The 14,903-nt window shown below is 42.3% G+C and overlaps 1 protein-coding gene across 1 annotated transcript in view; it reads right to left on the bottom strand.

Moving 5' to 3' along the window:
- DHX15 (DEAH (Asp-Glu-Ala-His) box helicase 15) overlaps positions 1-13,109 on the bottom strand; it is a 59,577-nt gene extending 46,468 nt beyond the window's left edge. The window contains exons 1-2 of the mRNA XM_011935658.1: positions 12,835-13,109; positions 4,415-4,850 (exon numbers count right to left, since the gene is read on the bottom strand). Coding sequence (XP_011791048.1) covers positions 4,415-4,850; positions 12,835-12,905 — 507 coding nt within the window. The 5' untranslated portion in view covers positions 12,906-13,109. The remainder of the gene's footprint in view (positions 1-4,414; positions 4,851-12,834) is intronic.
- Positions 13,110-14,903: the final 1,794 nt, after the last annotated feature.

Genomic DNA, 14,903 nt, shown 5'->3' with positions numbered 1-14,903 from the left:
TTCTGCAATTTGGGGGTAACTTGTCACTGACAAGTATCTGAAAGGGAGGGTTAATTATGCTGATTCTCTAAAAACATCATATATATCTTTAAAACACTTTAAATGAACAAAAATAACTAAAGGAGTGGTATCTATCGGGTTCTGTAAATCCACAGACCTATATATATCCTCAATTCAGCAACCCTTTCACAAGGGCAAAGATCTAGAAAGTGAAATTCAAAAACCACTCACTGGTGAACTAAAGATATTTAAAATTAATTCAAAATTCTCAAGGTAAGAATGTTCAGATCTTTTGTTTGTTTGTTTGTTTTTTGAGATGCAGTCTTAGTCTGTTGCCCAGGCTGGAGTGCAGTGGCACAATCTCGGCTAACTGCAACCACTGCCTCCCAGGTTCAAGTGATTCTCCTGTCTCAGCCTCCCAAGTAACTGCGACTACAGGTTCATGCCACCACGTCTGGCTAATTTTTTGTATTTTTAGTAAAGATGGGGTTTCACCATATTGGGCAGGCTGGTCTCAAACTCCTGACCTCAGATGATGCACCTGCCTCGGCCTTCCAAAGTGCTGGGATTATAGGCATGAGCCACCATGCCTGGCCAAGAATTTTCAGATTTTTAAATTCACTCCGCTAAAATCGACAGCTTACCTCCACTTGAAAAACAAGACCAACAAGTTAACTAGCAGTTCTCGGGACCCCTGTACACTCACTCTGAAAATGACCAAGGATGCCAAACTACTAATAAATTCACTGTGTTAAGAAATAAAAACTGAAAAATTGCTAAAGTATTTATTAATTGCTAACAATAAAACCTCATTCTGTTTTAATACAAAATAACACTTTCTATAAAAATGACTACTTTTCAAACAAAAAAACTTAGCTAGAAGAGTGCATGTCCTTATATTTTTACAAATTCTAGGACCCCTGAAATGTTTCAAGGACTTTTAAGAACTCCCAGGCAATAGCTGGAGAACCAGTCAGTTAATGCATCTGTTCACATTTCTAAGGAAAACAGCATTAAGAAGAGAAGGAGGTCCTGAAATATGTAGGCTACTGGTGTATTCAAGCCAGGGATCAGTTCTATTTTTTTTTAAGACGGAGTCTCACTCTGTTGCCCAGGCTGGAATGCAGGGGCGCAATCTGGGCTTACTGCAACCTCTATCTCCAGGGTTCAAGTGATTCTCCTGCCTCAGCCTCCCAAATAGCTGGGATTACAGGCGTGCGCCACTATGCCCAGCTAATTTTTGTATTTTTAGTAGAGACAGGGTCTCACCATATTGGCCAGGCTGGTCTCAAACCCCTGACCTCAGGTGATCCGCCCGCCTCAACCTTCCAAAGTGCCAGGATTACACGCATGGGCCACCGCACCCAGCCAGGACTGTTATTTTAAAGCCATTCCTCCTTTTCAGCTTCTTCTCTTCCTCCATTTGAGGTCATCTTACAAACTGATCCTCGGTGTTCTAGTCTTCTTGTTTTACACAATATCCTGTGAAGATTTGTATGTTCTAACTTCTAATATTAACTATAATTCATCAATGCCAATCCTAACTCTAGTTTCCATCTTAGAGCTAACGGTCATTTCCACCTAGTTAGTATCTCAAATTCACACATTCAAAAGTAAAACCATTTCTCACCTTCCTCCAAAATACTTGTTAATTCCTAATATCCTGACTCCAATCCATTCTTTATTTTCTATTCCCATGGCCCTTCACAGAATAAAAACTTTTGTTATGACCTCTTACATGGTCTATCATCAATATGTTCACTAGATAGGACATTTTTTTTAAAAAAATCCTCATCATTCTTCTTCAGTTCAAGAGCTCTGATGGCTTCTAATCTATGTAAGATATATTAAGGCTCAACGTACAGCTGTAGTCTCACCTGCCCCACCTCCACCTTCCCAAACCCTCTGTATTCTGGCCAGAGCATATCTGCATTCCCTTAGCTCAACATGTGTCCTTGCTCACACTGTCCCTTTGGCTGACCTAGCTTCAATTCCTTACTCATGTGCAGTTATATGTCTACTAAGCAGCAACTGAAACGTCTTTACTGTAGGTCTGTCAAAAGTAAAAGTCATGGTCCGGTGCAGTGGCTCAGGCCTGTAATCCCAGCACATGGGAGGCCGAGACAGGCCAATCACTTGAGGTCAGGATTTAGAGAACAGCCTGGCCAACAAGGTGAAACCCCGTTTCTATTAAAAATACAAAAACAATTAGCCAGGCATGGTGGCGCACACTTGTAGTCCCAGCTACTCAGGAGGCTGAGGCAGGAGAATCACTTGAACCCAGGAGGAAGAGGTTGCAGGAAGCCAAGATTACATTACTGCACTTCAGCTTGGGTAACAAGAGCGATACTTTGTCTCAAAATAATAAAAAAAAAAAGTTAAAGTCCTTACTTTAGATTTTGTTTAGAGAATTTTTCTGACAAGAACAAATCACCAAAAAAAGACTGGCTTTAATGGTTTGAGTCAAAGTTTAATAAGAGTATGTTAAGAAACATTCGAATGAAATTGACTTTTTAAACTGTTTGGTTTCCCTTCAAATCTCCCTGATGTGCTGCAATCCTAAGTATTCAAGTATCTTTACCCCTCTAAAAGTCAAATATTAATCCAAATAATCACAAACCTCATCTTGAGTTGACCTGACCTCCTTCTACACTAACCATTAATAAACTCATCTCTGAAATGAGGCTACCTGTATCAGACCACAGAATAGCAGTATGAAATATAACTTTAGATATAAAGACAAAGGTACAAGGTTTTAAACGTTGAGCCCACCAAAATCCACAACCCAACCCAGGACAATCCACTAAACCTAAGTTTCTCATAAACCTAAACCTCATTTTGCTCATCTGTAAAGCGGTGATGAATATCTTCCCTGCAGGATTATAGAAAAATGTAAATAAGCTAATACATGTATACAGTGTCTGGCTTTACCCAAATGTCAATTAAATATTAAGTTCAGAGTTACAGTCTTTCATGTATTCTGAAAATTCTTTAAATTTCCGTAAGGTGATTTTTGAATACCCTAACATCAATTCTAAGTTTTCCTTCATTAAAAAAGAAAAATTGGGAAGGCTAAGGCAGGAGGATTGCTTGAGCTCAGGAGTTCAAAACCTCAACTCTACAAAAATTTTATTTAAAACTTAGCCAGGCACTGGTGGCACATGCCTGTGATCCCAGCTACTTGGGAGGCTGAGGCAGGAGGATCCCTTCAGCCCAGGAGGTTGAGGCTGCGTTCACATCACTGCACTCTAGCATGGGTGAAAGAGACTCTGTCTCAACAACAACAATTAAAAAGAAAAGAAAAAGGTACTAAGGCTCAGTCTGTAATAAAAGCTTCCTATTTTTGTTGCTACAGTCCCTTCAAAATGTCTATGCACATGTAACTTTAGAAAAAGATAAATTGTGTATGCAGTATGTTCAATCTCTGCATGGTAAGACAGGTAATTATTAAATTTGTTTCAATACTTTTCTGAATTTTTCAAATTTTCTACAATGATCAGGGACTGCTACTTTTGAAACCAAAAGAAAGTTTTAATTGATGGTTCAGGCTTAAGTGTATAAAGAGTTACTTCTCACCCACAGCAAGAAAATGCAAATTAAAAAGTACACTAGAATGCAATTTTTCACCTATTGGATTTGTAAAAATTCAAGTTCAATAATACGTTTTAATAGTTTCCCACATATGTTCTCATACATGCTCATGCAAAGGTAAATTAATACACTCCCTCTGGAAGGCTATCCAGCTTTCTGTATCACAATTACAAATGATCTTCTGATCCAGCAATTTCTGATTCCTACAGAAGCACTTGCCCATGCAACACAACCATGGGAAACAGCCTAAGAGTCTATCAACAGGGGTCTAGTTAATAATAGCCCATCCGTGTTTAAAAAATATCCTAGATATATTACAAATAAGACACTAGTAACAGTGTTTAGTTCTATGGGGGGGGACGAGTAGATGGACAAAAGTCATGAGTATAGACTTTACATTCTTTTAGCACTTCATTTTTTCAAAAAATAGATATTTGCATGGCTCAAGATACTATATTAAACACAAACGACAAAAATCTACCCCAGTGGTTGATTTCTCCACCCAAGCACCAGAAAATAAACTGTGTGTCCCTAAATCTGTACCGTCCTAGAGTCAAAATGGGTGGGAAAGCATCACTCTGTCATACTTAAGGTAACAAAATTTGAAAAGCGAGCACCACTATTTTCCCCTAGACTCAGGGGAGAGAGGTACTCTCTATAGGATTTCCACTCTGAAATTCAGAGTGCCAATTAAACATCAAAGCAGCTATTCTTCAAGATGTTCCATAGGACAGACAAGGGAAATGACCACCAGAATCAAATATACAACGTTTGCTAAACTTAAACATAAATGAAATATGTACCATGGTATACAGTAACTCACCTGTGTTGTTTTACCAGACCCGGTCTCACCAACCAGTACAAAGGACTGATGTCTAACCAGAATATCTGTAAACCTATCCTTGTATTCCCAAACAGGGAGCTGAAGCCGTTTCTTTAGAATATCATAGTATCGAGGAGTATGGGGTAAGTTGGTGAATGGATTAATGCACTGTGGAAGTGACGTGTGACCTGCATGTCCGGCGTGCGCTGAATGAGCAGAATGTGTCGAATGCGTTGAATGCGCTGAGTGGGTTGAGTGAGCTGAATGGGAAGCTTTTAAAGGTGGTAATCCAGCACTGATAAGCATAGCATTCGTTGAAGCTCGCAACTCCTTCTCCTTTTCTTTCTCCCTCTCCCGCTCTCTATCTCCTCTATCGCGTTCTCGGTCTCGATCTTTAGACCGATCTTCACGATCCCGGTCTCGATCTCGATCCTTCCTAAAAACAAAAATTTAGAATTCAGATTCTGAATTTTAAGCAGAATGTTCATGTTAGTGTTATAATCACAAAGAGAGTAAATGTCCAAAATTCAAATGAGTAAAAAAGCCAACGGATTATGTAACTATCAGAAATAATAAAAAATACCCTACAATCAAGGGCTTCTCATTCTCCACCACAAACATCTTTCCCTTCCTTGCTGATGCCTCACCTTCCTTAACTTTTAACGTAAGGTTACAAGAACTCAGTCTGCTGCAAGTAAAACCCCTCCTACTTAGACAACAGAAATCAGATATTGAGAATAGGATGAAGAAAGGATAGGTCCAAATTGAGCAAAAGAAGATGGCATCTCAATCTTTCTCAAATTCTCCTCCAATTTGTGAAGAGGCATTTTTTGCACTAAAAGTATATTCAGAAGTTAGCACAAACACTGCTACTGGACATAAAGACAACTCCACCTCACATTATTACAGTCAACAGTGGTGGGTTTTGCTCAATACTTTTATAATCCACATTTAATAAATTATTTTAATATTTCTTTCTTTGCCATAGGACAATGTTTGGTTGTAATGCAAAGTGAAAAGAGCATAGTACAATGTTATACATATCAATATCTCAACTAATACAAATATGAATTACAGGACTGCAGAATTTGTTTTTTTAGTTATACTTTCCAGCACTTTCCCAATTTTGTTCAGCAAATGTATACTGCTTTATAAGAAAAACTGAAATTAAAACACTTTTATTCCTTCTTCCTTGTTTACGCTTGCATTTTAACCTTAACAGCGACAGTAAAAAACTGAAAGCACTCTATAAATCTATGTACCTTGGTCTACCATAAAATGAAGCATAGTCAAATTAAAAATAAGCTTCAATAGGCCGGGCGTGGTGGCTCAAGCCTGTAATCCCAGCACTTTGGGAGGCCGAAACGGGTGGATCACCAGGTCAAGAGATCGAGACCATCCTGGCCTACACGGTGAAACCCCGTCTCTACTAAAAAATACAAAAAACTAGCCGGGCGAGATGGCGAGATGGCGGGCGCCTGTAGTCCCAGCTGCTCGGGAGGCTGAGGCAGGAGAATGGCGTAAACCCAGGAGGCAGAGCTTGCAGTGAGCCAAGATTGCACCACTGCACTCCAGCCTGGGCGACAGAGCGAGACTCCGTCTCAAAAAAAAAAAGCTTCAATAAATAATATCAAGTTGTTTAACATGTTAAAATTATACAGGTAGCCACTCTATTAAACTTGGGTCAATTTTAAGTAGTCAATTCTGGTATCTATTTCCAGTTATTAGAGACTGACCTTAATAAGTCATTTTAAAAGTATCTATGCTAAGAACTTCACAAGCAGAAGGGCTGCATGTTGTTCATATGCATTGTGGCTGAAAGCAACCTCTGGGACACTGGTGGTGGAAACAAAATAAAATAATCTATGCTTGTTCATTCTACTAATCCAGTTTACTACAGACCAACTACTCCAGCAGAGAAACTTGCCTCAAGATGTTTAAACCCAGACTTGAAATAATGAGGCATGATGGAGCTATGACACAAGTCCCTAAACATGTCATTCTTCCTTACCCACAACACACAAAAGTGCAAATTCCCTGTGCTGCAAGTACAGTTGTGTGCCATGTACAAATTTACTCAAAGAGAGGAAAAGCCAGATATATGCATATATAAATATGAAAAGTGATTTTCCCCTCTTCCATCCCAATGTTCACCTACAAAACTCAGACAGCACACAAGCCAGAACTGTATGAAGCCTCTCATCTCACCTGGCATAAACAGAAAGAAAATCAATGGGAAAGAAAAGTCAATGGATAACTTTAAAAACATAAAATGAAGTCTCACAATTCAATACTTGAGAGTCTGGGCCTACCTTCCGAAATATGCCATCAACCATCTTTGCTTCTCCTGTTTCTGGTCTAAGGTGACTGTTATTTAAATAAGTGTTTACATTGCTCCAAAATGCCAATGAGGTGAAGTTTACAATAAGAGTACCCATTAAAGTGAGAAGCACTGTACTCATTAAAGTGAGAAGATATGTACCCATTAAAGTGAGAAGCACTGTACTCAAATATGGTTCAAATACTAGACAGCTTAAAGATCATGGAACATACAGCTAGAAAAGAACTCTTAAAGCACATCTGGTCTATACAAAAAGGATTCATGTTTCTAGTACTCACTCAACCATGGGGGAAGGAGGAGATCACAAAAAATAATTGAAACAATTTTCTTTTTTTTTGAGATAAGATCTTGCTCCATCACCCAAGTTAGAGTGCAGTGGCTCACTGGATCATGGCTCTCTGCAAACTCAAACTTCCGGGTTCAAGTGGTCCTCTTACCTGAGCCTCCCGAGCAACTGGGACTACAGACAGGCATGCACCACCATGCCTGGCTAATTTTTTATTTTTGTAGAGATGAGGGTCTCATCATGTTACCCAGGATGGTTTTGAACTCCTGGGATCAAGCAATCTTTTGCTTCAGCCTCCCAAAGTGCTGGGATTACAGATGTGAGCTACCATGCCCAGCCTAGTTTAATGATTTCTATACTTCTAGCATAGTACTAGGCAATTAAGACATGGACCTAACCTTTCAAGAGTTACAAAATTTGGGGGAAGAGCGGTGACAAAGTAAATCATGTATTACATATTGCTTTAGTTTGTTAAAGTAATACCTATACTAACAAAGATTTTTTTCAGGGGCCCACTTCATCAGAAGCTTCATTACCAAACCAAACATAGGATGTATAAAATATATTCTAAAGATTAAAAGGTTAGCTGCTGATCAAGCAATGGAGACAGCTGTGGTAAAGATAAAAGGAATGCTGGAATCACAGTTGCAAGACACCACCTCAATTTACTGACCTGCAAAATGACAAGCATTTTCAGATACTTTTAGTCTCAGATTAAGGTAAGAAAACAGGGAGGATGCAGGAGGCAAATTCAGCCACCTAGAAATGTTGCTTATGGCTCAAACTACCTACCCTCGATGAAAGAGGGAGGATACAAATGAAAGGTCAGTAAAGGGGGGAAATCAAACCCTCCACTTCATAAATATTTATCAACTATTGCGCAATGTTTTCTTTCTTAAACAGGTATTTTTTATGATAAAGGAGTTTTGTTCTTAAAAGTTTACTAGTTGAGGTATAAGGGTTTTTAAAAACTGGTATCAAGTCGGTGCTTCAGACACAGCCACAACACTAGCAGGGAGAGAGATGATATGACACAGTTGTTTAACATACTGTTCTGTACTGTGTCTCAGTTCAATCCTGGCTCAAGACTTAAGCCAACTATAGGATCACAGTTATTTCTTCCCTCACCTATAAGATGTGGCTATTAATATGTCTTGTAGAGTATCAAAAGGATTAAATGAGTTAATGTATGTGATGTGCTTAAATGTGTTGTCTGGCACACTGCAAATGCCCAACATTGGTGGTGGTGGTGGTGATTATTATTATTATACTGAGACAGAATCTTGCTCTGTTACCAAGCTGGAGTGCAGTGGTGCAATCTCAGCTCACTGCAACCTCTGCCTCCCTGTTTCAAGCGATTCTCCTGCCTGTCTCCAGAGTAGCTGGAACTACAGGCGCATGCCACCACAACCCACTAATTTTTGTATTTTTAGTAGAGGCGGGGTTTCACCATGTTGGCCAGGATGGTTTCAATCTCTTGACCTTAAGATCTGACTGCGTCAGCCTCCCAAAGTGCTGGGATTACAGGCGTGAGCCACCATGCCCAGCCAATATTGTCTATTATTAAAGATCTTTTTAAAGTTCTAATATCATGTTATAATCCTACATGGAAGGCAAGACCTGGTGACTCATGCATGTAATCCTAGTGCTTTGGGAGGCCAAACTGGGAGGATCACTAGAGGCCAAAAGTTTGAGACCAGCCTGTGCAATATATTGAGACCCCATCTCTACAAAAAACTTTAAAATTAGCCAGGTGTGGTGGCACAGCTGTAGTCCCAGCTACCTGGGAGGCTGAGGTGGAAAGATCACTTGAGCCCAGGAGTTTGAGATTGCAGTGAGCCATGATCACACCAGAGCACTCCAGCCTGGGATACAGAAGACGACCCTATATCTAAAAAATGAAAAAACAAAAATTCTACATGGAATAACAACAGGCACTGAAGTACTGCTAATGAAGATGTAAACTGGTCATCAAAATCATGATATTTTAAATAAGCTTTTTTTTTTTTTTAAAAAAAAAAAAAAGGCAGAATCTCACTCTGTTACCCAGGCTGGAGTGCAGTGGCACAATCTTGACTCACTGCAACCTCTCCCTCCCAGGTTCAAGCAATTCTCCTGCCTCAGCCTCCAGAGTAGCTGGGATTATAGGGGTGCGCCACCACGCCCAGTTAATTTTTCTATTTTTAATAGGGACAAAAATACGTTTTACCATGCTGGCCAGGCTGATCTTGAACTCCTGACCTCAAGTGATCCATTCACCTAGGCCTCCCAAAGTGCTGGGATTACAGGTGCTTAGCCATCGCAGCTGGCAGTAAGTGTTGCTTTTTATCTGTCAATCTTATTTCCAGGAACTTCTCAAGGATGTGTGCAAATATGTATGTATAAGGATGTTCATCATACTTCTCATTTATAAAATAGCAACAAGTGGAAAACTTCCTAAACATCAATGAATAGAATATTGGTTAAGTGATGTCATACCTTTACAACTGGAGTACTATGGCAGCCAATTTTTTTTATGTTTTATTTTTTTTGAGACGGAGTCTCGCTCTGTTGTCCAGGCTGGAATACAGTGGCGCAATCTTGGCTCACTGCAAGCTCCGCCTCCCGGGTTCACGCCATTCTCCTGCTTCAGCCTCCCAAGTAGCTGGGACTACACGTATCCACCATCACACCCGGCTAATTTTTTGTATTTTTAGTAGAAACAGGGTTTCACCGTGATAGCCAGGATAGTCTTGATCTCCTGACCTCGTGATCCACCCGCCCTGGCCTCCCAACATGCTGGGATTACAGGCGTGAGCCACCACACCCTGCCTATGGCAGCCAATTTAAAAGCATAATATATACCTACAGTTTATGACATTTCTGAGTGGAAAAAAAAAAATCAAAGTACAAAATGACACGTGTTGATCCCACTGATGTTAAATTTTATAGCTCACATTTTTGAGTCAATACGCAGGGATCTTAAAAAATGTTCACCAAAAAATGTTCTCCAAAGACGGAGATGAAGATTTTAGGGAACGCCTTTTTTAAACCTTTGAGTATAAACATCTCTTATGTTCCCGTGGTAAGTTCATTTAACCTCATCTACCATATAGGATTGTAGTGCAAATGTGCACACTCTACAAATGTTATCACAGTATTAACATATTAGCATTACTTTCCCCTAAGTAACAGGAAAAAGTCTTATCAGGTGGTAATATCAAAAACCAACATCAAAATGAAAAACGTCCCTAACATGGAAAACTTTTTTCCATACTTCAACAGTAAGTTGTCTCTTGGTAATAATTGTATCGTGAGGACTGTGGGTTGACAAAAAGAAGAAATGAGGCCAGAATACGCAACAGAAACCTATAATAACTTCACCTGATTTCAAAGTTAAAATATGTCAGGAATAAAATAAAGCCTTATATAGTTTGGGAGCATTAATGTAAGTGAAATCTCCCACTGAATTACCTTCTCAGTATTGGAGACATCCTATCTGGCAGTGGAGTTTGTAAGACTGACAAGCTTATGCTCTCAGATAAAACCACTTGCTGACTATCAGGGAAAAAAAAAATCTGCAGGATTGCATGGCAGTCAACAAGTGACTTAAAATTATGGAGTATGAAAAAAAATCCTGATGCTGATAAACACTGTAAGTCCACTGTTAAATAAAGCCAGTTCTATGATAAATGGCACTCAAATGACATAGAAATGAGTATTAAAACTTCCCTCTACAATTTCTTATAACTTGAGCATTATTCCAAAGATGAACTCTCCTTTATCCATAGGCAAATTCTAAATAATATACAAGGGAATCATAAAGCTACCATTAGACCCTGAAAGTCGACATGTTTACTAAGGGTATCTGTTTTTGCAAGAGATAGTAAACAATTGCACATACATATGGTGGGACCACTAATCCCAAGAGAAGCATTTTAAATGGTGCACATATGCACAAATACAAATGAATTCATTCATTCCCTCCCAGAATATTTTGTTCCAATCTGACCTCCTGTTAGAGACATCAGTTCCAGATGACAGCAATTTATTTTTGCTTCAGAGAAATCAAGAACTAAGTGTTCCCTACTTTACCAACCCATTATAAATGTCATTAAAATAGGCTGTAATGAGTCTTAACTACAGTACTGAACTGTGTGCTGCTGAGTGAAAATGATAAAGGCAGGGTTCCAGATCCTGCTGTAAACTTGCCCAAGCCACCTTAACTGTTCTCCATTTCTCATTCCTTGAGTGGAGCTGTATAGTCTTTTTTAAGTTGCTCCCAGCTCTGAGAGTCTGTGACATACAGCTCAGAGGCATTAACGTTTTGTGGGGGGTAATGGTGGGGGACAGTGATAGCCTAAAGAGAGTCTGTCTTACAGTGTCATTGTCTTTTTACAATGCCTAATATCGCAAACTAAACAACTCAAAAAATTGTGACACGCTTTTGCTTTGTATTGAATAATTCAACATATGGGAAGGTCTCAGAAAGTACACCCTATCCTGGCTTATACTCTACAATGACACTAAACATACCCCTAGAAATCAATTTCAATGAAGAACTTCAGCTGAAAATTTCAAAAAAGCTAGACAGGGGGACTTGACACAGTGATTCTGTATCACAAGTACACAATAAAATGATAAAATTATGCAAAGTATTTGGATATTCGGGTTTTTGTGGGTTTTGCCTGAATTATCCAAATAGGTCTTTGTACTTCAGCAATGAAAACACACACGGGACAAGAAATAGATTTTCATGAAACTGCTTGTTAACTGCTAAACTCCTCTGTATCTTTAAGGAAAGGAATCTGGAACACCATGAGTTTGTGTAAGTATTTCAACTCTCAACCTCCACATGGGCGGTGTTTCGCCATAAATACTAAAAACACATTTTGAACATGATCCCTGTATTTCAAAAGCTACTTATGAAGAAAAGTGGGACATGCATTGAAAATAAATGATGAAAAAAAAAAAAGAATGCTTTCTAATCCCTCCCCATGGGATGATGTTCGGTAACCAGTTTTAACCAAAGCAGGAAATAAAGGAGATGGCGGGAGCGTAGGCAGAGGGCGGAAGTTTGCTAGTTATCTACTTTGAAGTGTTTGAATGGACCGAGGCACGCTCTCTCCCGCCAAACTATACACTCAGTCGCCCTAAAACACCAGCCTTCCAGCCCATCAGGTATTTTACTCCACCTTTTCCTTTCTCCCGGCAGGTCCTCTACTCCCACTTCCCCAGAGAACTCCCCATTTGCTGGCTTCTCTCAACTCCCGCCACCCCCACCCCAGCCTACATTAGGATCCACGCGCTGCTCTCACTTTCCGCCCTCCGCCTTTCCCGTCTGGAGTGCGTGGCCGCGCCCCCACTCAGGCCCTCCCCATGGCCCCTCTGCCTGGGAAGTGCCTGGTGCCCTTGGAAGCGAACACTCCCGCCGCGCCCTCCCCCACTCTCTCCCCCGGCTCCAGGCCTTCCTCGGGAACCGAGGCCACGAGGTCCGCGGTTCACTCCCGCCCCACGCCCTCGAAAGTGATTCCTGCTCGGTTCGGCCTGGGGGAGGAGGCGCCCTCATGGCCACTGCAGGCCTCTCCACCCTCCGGACTGGGTTGGGCACCGGCCCCGCCGCACGCAACTCCCCGCGCCCTTGCCGGGCCGAACGGGCGCCGCGCTTCTCCGACCCGCCGCTGGTGAACCCAGCCCAGAAGGAAACAAAGGCTCGGGCTCCAGGACCCGCTCGGCCAGGCCAGTCCCAGCCCGCTCCCTGCCAGGACCCCAACAAAGCCCGAGCTGCTGCCTCGAGCCCCCGGCCTGGCTTACCCATCGGTCCCCGCACGCTTCTTGCCAGAGGGGTAATCCTCCCCTAGGTCCAACCGGTGCCGCTTGGACATCCTCGCACTCTTCGAACGGGCGGTTATTAAGGAAGAAAGCTGGCTGCTGTATGGGCACAGTGGAGGACAGCCACTTAACTCTGGAGGACCCCCACCCCTCCCGCTACTACAGCCCACACGGTGCGGCCGGAACCAGGAGCTAAAATGGCGGCGGCGACGAGGGCAGGGCCTGCGCGCGCGCGCGCTTCCGCAGCGTGCGTGCGTGCGAGTGTGCGTGTGAGCGAGGTGCGCGCGCACGCCGCCCAAAGGCGGGAACTCCTGTCCCGCCCGCTGCCTCATTGGTCCGACCTTTCTTGGGTCTCCTCCCTCTTCCCGTAGCTTTCCCCTCCTAGGAGCGGCTGTTAGGTACAGCCTGAAGGCCTTCACTTCTATGCTTGCCCCTCTGAGTGGGGAAGGTGAGGAAGTCTAGTCCTAATTAAGAAATCCTATTCATCTCTATTACCCCGGCTTTAAGGGAATCTCAGATCCAGAGAGATTGAGAAACGAAGATCGTACAACTAATAAGTGGCAGAGCCAGGATTGGAACCTAGCTATTTAGTAACTCCAGATCTGGAACTTGAGGCCACTGCGCTACTCTCAGTTGCAGTGAGGGGCCGCGCGCGGTGGTTCACGCCTGTAATCCCAACACTTCGGGAGATCGAGGCAGGCGGATCACAAGGTCAGGAGTTCGAGACCAGCCTGGCCAACATAGTGAAACCCCGTCTCTACTAAAAATACAAAAATTAGCCGGCGTGGTGGCGCACGCCTGTAATCCGCGCTACTCGGTAGGCTGAGGCAGGAGAATCGCTTGAACCTGGGAGGCAGAGATTGCGATGAGACGAGATCACACCAGTGCACTCCAGCCTAGGCGACAGAACAAGACTCCGACTTGGGGGAAAAAAAAATCAATTGCAGTGAGGAAACTGAAGTGAGAAAATGTTAGGGCTTGTCATGATCTAGTTTACCCTTTTCTTGCCCAGCACGGACACCCATGCACTCAAGCTATAGATGTTTTTAGCTAGAATACAGAGAATTCGCAGTGAGGGCACAATTTGCTTTTTTGTTTTTCTTTCTGTGCCTATTAATGCACTTTCACAGTGTTAAATAGCACCTGCAAGGTAGTTGTTATTTTTGTAGACGTGGACGCAAAGGCTGCGGAAGGTTAAATCTCACGGCCACAAGGGCTGTACCTAAAGCCTTAACAAGGAGGTGGGGCAAGATGACTCTAAGGAATTTTGTGGATCTCTCCACCTAAAATATCTCTGCTTCCTCAGTTGCATTCATTCCCAGAAGAAATCCACAAGAAAAGATCTGTGGACTATCTGCAGCAGGGTGATCTCTGTTGTTCATGGAATGACTTGGTTTGGCTGCCGTGGAAGATCATACTCTGGTTCTTATCAAAGTCTCAGGACTGCAATTGCTAGGATTAAACACAACTTAAATATTGCAACTGATGAGGGGTTTGTGTGTTTGTTTTGAGACAGTCTTGCTCTGTCGTCCAGGCTGGGGGACAGTGGCACGATCTCAGCTCACTGCAACCTCCGCCCCCCGGGTTTAAGCCATTCTCCTGCCTCAGCCTCCCTCGTAGCTGGGATTACAAGCTCCCGCCACCCCGCCCGGCTACACGCCCGGCTAATTTTGGTATTTTTAGTAGAGAGGAGGTGTCGCCATGTTGGCCAGGCTGGTCTCAAACTCCAGACCTCAAGTGATCTGCCCACCTCGGCCTCCCAAAGTGCTGGGATTACAGGCGTGAGACACTGCGCCCAGCCAGCAACTGATAAGGAGGGTTTTTATTTGTTTGTACCAAATCCACATGGCAAAGTCAACACAAAGAAAAATGAGTATCTTTTTCACTTGTAAAATATTCAGTACAACTTTCTATCGTAAATGTACCGTAGTCCCCACTTCATCCCTGGTTTTGCTTTCACAGTACAGTAAGATATCCTGAGAGAGAGACCACATTCACATTGCTTTTATTACAGTATAGATGCTCCTCGACTTATGATGGGGTGATATCCA

The sequence above is a fragment of the Colobus angolensis genome, unplaced genomic scaffold, assembly GCF_000951035.1.
Source record: "Colobus angolensis palliatus isolate OR3802 unplaced genomic scaffold, Cang.pa_1.0 Scaffold146, whole genome shotgun sequence".
Lineage (NCBI taxonomy): Eukaryota > Metazoa > Chordata > Mammalia > Primates > Cercopithecidae > Colobus > Colobus angolensis.
Note: the sequence above shows the minus strand (reverse complement) of the source record. Positions and strands in the feature narration are given on the sequence as shown.